This window comes from Cervus canadensis, chromosome 25, assembly GCF_019320065.1.
Source record: "Cervus canadensis isolate Bull #8, Minnesota chromosome 25, ASM1932006v1, whole genome shotgun sequence".
Classification (NCBI taxonomy): domain Eukaryota; kingdom Metazoa; phylum Chordata; class Mammalia; order Artiodactyla; family Cervidae; genus Cervus; species Cervus canadensis.
This window is the reverse complement of record NC_057410.1, coordinates 11,691,283-11,697,228: the sequence shown is the minus strand read 5'-3', so window position 1 is coordinate 11,697,228 and position 5,946 is coordinate 11,691,283. Positions and strand designations below refer to the sequence as shown.

The 5,946-nt window shown below is 36.4% G+C and overlaps 1 protein-coding gene across 1 annotated transcript; it reads left to right on the top strand.

Annotated features, from left to right (window-relative positions):
- Positions 1–817: 817 nt before the first annotated feature.
- On the top strand, positions 818–5,657 carry IFNG (interferon gamma). Its single transcript, XM_043446912.1, has 4 exons — positions 818–1,027; positions 2,174–2,242; positions 2,338–2,520; positions 4,931–5,657. Exons 1-4 carry the CDS (start codon positions 914–916, stop codon positions 5,063–5,065), a joined length of 501 nt encoding a protein of 166 aa, XP_043302847.1. The 5' UTR covers positions 818–913; the 3' UTR covers positions 5,066–5,657.
- Positions 5,658–5,946: the final 289 nt, after the last annotated feature.

The following is a 5,946-nucleotide window of genomic DNA, read 5'->3' as shown; positions in this document are numbered from 1 at the left end:
GAGAATTTGAATATGGCCAGTCTAAATTGAGATGTGCCATATGTATAAAATGAACACCAGATTTCTAGAATTTAGCGTGACAATAATATTTTATTAATATTTTTCTGTATTGATACATATTGATATATTTTGGATATATTGTTTTAAGTGAAATATATTTTAAAATTATTTTTCCCTGTTTCTTTTTACCTTTAGTAATGGAGCTATTAGAGAATTGACTTGCATTATATTTCTGTTGGGCATTGCTGGTCAGAGCAACATAGAGTTACGGTCGATGTTCTACTAACTGTCTTCGATAGAAGGACTTCCTACCACATTGGTTTTCTAACCACATTCTTTCCTTGCTTTCTGGCCATTTGCAAGAAAAATTTTAAGAGGCACCCCCTCTGTAAAGGGTTGAGAGCCCCTAGAATTTCCTTTTTTACTTGCTTCAAACCACAAAAAAATGATCAATGTAATCTCTGGATGAGGAGTCAACATTTTACGAGGGCAAAGGGAGGAGGTGTACAGAAATTTCCAATCCCTGGACGGTGTGAAGTGAAAGTGTTTTCAAAGGATCCCACAAGAATGGCATGGGTGGGCATAATGGGTCTGTCTCCTCGTCAAAAGACCCAAGGAGTTGAAAGGAAACTCTAACTACAACACCAAAATGCCACAAAACCATAGTTATTAATACCAACTAACTAGCATCTCTATCTGTCACCATCTCATCTTAAAAAACTTGTGAAAATACGTAATCTTGATGAGACTTCAATTAGGTATAAATACCAGCACCAAAAGGAGACAGTACATTCTTCTGATCATCTGCAGATCAGCAATTAGAAAAGAAAGATCAGCTACCTCCTTGGGACCTGATCAGCTTAACACAGAAGCTACCGATTTCAACTACTTCGGCCTAACTCTCTCCTAAACAATGAAATATACAAGCTATATCTTAGCTTTACAGCTCTGCGTGCTTTTGGGTTTTTCTGGTTCTTATGGCCAGGGCCCATTTTTTAAAGAAATAGAAAACTTAAAGGAGTATTTTGTAAGTATGATCTTTTAATGAGACTTTCTTGTGATTGAAATGACTTGATGTTTGATGTTGACTTGGAATTCTATGATGGGCTCTCATCTCTAGTCTTCAGTCATTTTGAGAAGACGGTGTTATTGTGACTGTTGGCTAGATGTGTTTTTTTTTTTTTTGACTAAACGATCTAGATATTGCTTTAATGCTCTGCTCAGTTTGCTATAGAGATTTAGGAGGGATTCATGAATGCTCCAAAAGATGGGCATAATATGGGTATATATCATAGTGTTGATATTTCATGATGAGAATCCATTCAAATATGACATTAAGTAGTAAGAATACTGAAAAGCTGAGTCTTAATTTTTCATTTCTCAAGTTACTATAATGGTGACAGTCAAAAGTCAAGATCAGCATTAAAAATGGTCATTTGAAATAATTGATCAATTAAAGAAGATGAGGTCCTTAAATATCTGGCTTAAAAACAAAAACACTTCTAGGTGTTTTTCTCTAAAAAGTCATTTTAAAATTTTACTATCCCATCTAGATTGTCTGTGAATTACTCTTGGACTCAGTCACTTGCTGAGATTTTTTTGTAGGAGCTATAATCTAGTTTATATTTAAAAAATTTTTTTGTCTTGTTTTATGAGTTTCTTAAAAAATTTATTTATGGTTAATTAAAATAGCTTGTGCATTTTAAATATTTTATCATATGTCCAAATTTAGCTATTATAATTATAGCTGGAGCTATCTTTTAAAGGGGATATAATACCTTGTAGGATGCAGGTAGAGGTCATAGAGGTTATAGAGGTTATACCATGGGGGGGCAGTATTTTATAGTGAGATGGTTTTATTGATTTTTTTTTTTTTTAACTATACCTTTTTCTTACCATAGTAATTTGAGACAGTTGAAGTATCATCAGTCTTGAATGAGTTCACTGTGTTGTTATATTAGTAAATAAGAAAGCAAAAAATCACATGATAGTCTTTGGCTATTATCCAATTGGATAGCTTTTGTGAATATTTTTTGTTAGAACTAAACAGTGTTGAAAAGAAAATCAGTAAATATTGCCAGCATCCAAGTTCAATAAAACTTGAGGTACATTTTTACAGCAATTTATGGACTAATTTTAAGCCAATTTTTTCTTGCGTTGTTTTATTTTCCAGAATGCAAGTAACCCAGATGTAGCTGAGGGTGGGCCTCTTTTCATAGAAATTTTGAAGAATTGGAAAGAGGTAAGCTGAACATTTCCATTTGGCTGATTTTCCTGTTGCTTTTTTTCTGATGGATAAATTCACATCAACCTCTCTTTGTGCTCTTTTCTACCAAGGAGAGTGACAGAAAAATTATTCAGAGCCAAATTGTCTCCTTCTACTTCAAACTCTTTGAAAACTTCAAAGATAACCAGGTCATTCAGAGGAGCGTGGATATCATCAAGCAAGACATGTTTCAGAAGTTCTTGAATGGCAGCTCTGAGAAACTGGAGGACTTCAAAAAGCTGATTCAAATTTCGGTGAGATGATCTTAATGCTTCCTTTGGTATCATTGCAGAGGCTCTTACAAAGCACTTCATTACCAGAAAATAGAAATTAGATACCGGGTACAGTTGTTAAAGCTCTGAAGTGAACTTGTGGTCAAAATGCCTCTTTGCTAGTTCTCTTTTGCCTTGGATGACTTTGCAGAGTCAGTTATTGGAGGCACTTAAGTCTGTGATTTTGGGAAAATACTGGCATTATGCCTACCTCACAAAGATGGGTGAATGGACAAATCAGTGAGGAGGAAGCAGAGAAGGAGTTGAGGTGATGGGGGCAGAATATTGAAAACCAACTCTCCCATTGCTGCTTGTTTGTGTGTTGGAAATTCTCTTGCTTTGAATAGGTTGTATGTCTTAATGGAAAGAGCAGTGGGAGGGAGAGGGAAGAAGATGTGTGCTCCACCCAGCTTAGCCACCAAAGAAATGTGTGACTTCAGATGAATCACAGGCCTGGCTGGGGCTCTTTCCTCATCTTAAAAGGAGCCTGTTGAATTCACTATAATTTCTATGGTCTCCTTTGCTCTAAAATTCTACAATGCCATGGATAGTATATGAGAATGAGATAGGAGAAAGGAATAGCCTTTGAGGAGACAAAGACCCTCCCACTGCCGGACTCTGGTCAACCACTCAGATTGTATAGCCCAAGGAGAGGTGACTGCGTTTGTTTTTAGAAAGAAAATAGGTAGAATTGTCCTATCAATGAATCTTTAAAGTTCTTAGAAGCTGAAAGATAACTTTGAAGCATAAGGGCACGTCACATTTCCCAAAATTTCATCTAAGGGACAAAGGCCTCCAGATTTTTGGGGGGGGAGAGTTGGCTTTGGTATAAATAGGCTTGGGTGAGAAGAGGAGGGGTCTCATTATGACTTGTGCCTTCAGGATTTGTACCAGCTCTTGCTCTAACCTGGTCTGCCTCTCAGCAGTCTCATTTAAGCTCCCAGGAACTGAAATAAGTGATTGCTCTTCAAGATTTCTCTAGTCTCCCATATGTCAGATAGTATGAGAGTGGCTTGGAAAAATTATACGTAATGTTTTCCATGTTCAGCAGATCTCCACTGGTTGCAGGCTAGAGAATGAAAAAGCACTTGTTCCTAACCCAGTGGTGCCTCTGGCTGCTGTTCAGTCCTAGAGAAGACCCTTAGTTTCTTGGTGATGCTTAGAAAACTGGAAAGTAAAATTTATCACCTGTAAACACACAGCTGGTAGAAATTTTTCTACTCTGTTGTAACTGGGCCTTGAAAACAATCGGTTGGTCCCATCCTTCTGGAAGCTCCAAGCCTCCTGCTTTACAATGTGCAATCTTGAGTGAGTGTGCAACCATTGTCATCTTTTGCTCAGATGTCAACATATTTAAAGCATGTTTTGCCTTTTTGTTTTGTAACTTAGAATCTCCTAGTCATTCTCAGAAATGTGGCAAGGTGGCTGCAGCGTTTCCAGCTTTAGAAAGAAATGTAGTGGCAGAGCAAAGATGAAAGCAAATGGTCTTCATTTTATGAAGCATGAATTCACTTATATGGTCCTACTGGGAAGAGTGAGAAAATAGTTCAATTTGCTGGAATGGAAGGCAGAGTACAGGGAGATTGCTTTCATTCCTAACTTTAACTATTATATAATACCAGTAATTGATCATTACCATTTAAATAAGATCAGTGTTTATTTTTAATCCCATTATGGGAACGATGAGACTGACCTAATTTGGAGGAAATAAAAAATTACGGTTTTCCTCCTTCTAGGACTTGGTATTTATAAAGTACTGAACCTATACCAGTGGTTTTCAAACTTGGGTGGTGCCTAAATCACCTGGTGATGTTGGTAACTACACATTGGCCCAGGCCTAGTCTGATTTCATCCAGCTGGGTGTCAGAGTTCTTCATTAGGTCCTCAGGTTACTCTTTTACACACCCAACATGGGAGCCATTGGCTATAGTAACTCATCTGATACTTTCAGCAAAGACTAAGTACTAGGTGATAGAAGTGGTAGAGACCCTAAGGGTCATCTAAACAATCTCCTCATACTTAGAGTAGAAACATAGATTTGGAGAGCTTCAGTGACTGGTTTAAAGTCAGATGTATTGCACACACAGAATTTATACCCACATTTTTCTGTCACTCTACTTCTGGGTTTTTTTCACTATATAATTTTCAGATCTCTGAAGTGGTAAATTTACAATATGTGATGTGCTCCATTCTGTTACAGCTCAACTATCAATTGAATTGTTATAATTTTAGTCTTTATCACTGAAGAAACCAACATTACATATTAAGGTTCATTATTGCTAGTGAAAATAATTTATTTTAAAGAATACTTTTATTTTCTTGGGCCTAGACAGCAGAATATCCTAATGACTCATATGCCTGAAATTAATTTTGCTGTTTTCTTTCCCAATAGGTGGATGATCTGCAGATCCAGCGCAAAGCCATAAATGAACTCATCAAAGTGATGAATGACCTGTCGCCAAAATCTAACCTCAGAAAGCGGAAGAGAAGTCAGAATCTCTTTCGAGGCCGGAGAGCATCAATGTAACAGTCCTCCTGCCTGCAATATTTGAATTTTTAAATCTAAATCTATTTATTAATATTTAATATTTTACATTATTTATATGGGGAATATATATTTAGACTTATCAAAATATTTATAATAGTAATTTTATGTCATGAAAATGAATATCTATTAATATATGTGTTATTTATAATTCCTTTATCCTGTGACTATTTCACTCGACCCTTTTTTTCCCCTGACTAACTAGGCAAGTCTATGGGATTTCAAGGTTTTATCTCAGGGGCCAACTAGGCAGCTAACCTAAGCAAGAATCTGTGGGTTGTGCACTTATTTCACTTGATGATGTAATGAATGCTGATAAATGAAATGATGCCATCTAGTCACTACTTATCTGAGACTAGATCTGCATTCTGAGCCACTACTTTGATGGCATGGCAGACAGCACTTGAATGTGTCGGGCGATATGATTTGTGCCCTGATAAAAACATAGCATCTCATCTTACCTTATGCCTGGTGTTTCAGAATATCACTGACAATTGTGATTATACCCAAATGGAAAGTAATGTGTTTGTTTAGTTTATCAGTATTTAATATATATGAATAAAGTGCAATTTCATAACTATGTATGTTGTGTCAGACTTTTTCTAAAGTGGGGGCTGGGTTAAATGAAACACAGACTAATAAATTAATAGAAGGAGATATAAGAGTTGGATTAAAATCTGCTCAAAGTGGTATTTTTCTCCACTGACAATTTGCTGGTTTCCACTCTTCCCTTTGGTAGTTGTTTGAATTATCTTTTCACAGCTGTGGAAAGTAGTCCAAATTGTTTAGCTTGGCACACAAATATTTACTTCTACTTTCTCCCTACTCAATTCCTCAGGGTATCCCTCATCTTGGTATCCCCT

Excerpts from the sequence above, each read along its gene's own strand:
- IFNG (XM_043446912.1), top strand. The coding sequence starts at position 914 with ATGAAATATACAAGCTATATCTTAGCTTTACAGCTCTGCGTGCTTTTG. Across the intron at positions 1,028-2,173 it reads AAAACTTAAAGGAGTATTTT|AATGCAAGTAACCCAGATGT; the intron begins GTAAGTATGATC and ends TTTATTTTCCAG. Across the intron at positions 2,243-2,337 it reads TTTTGAAGAATTGGAAAGAG|GAGAGTGACAGAAAAATTAT; the intron begins GTAAGCTGAACA and ends TTTTCTACCAAG.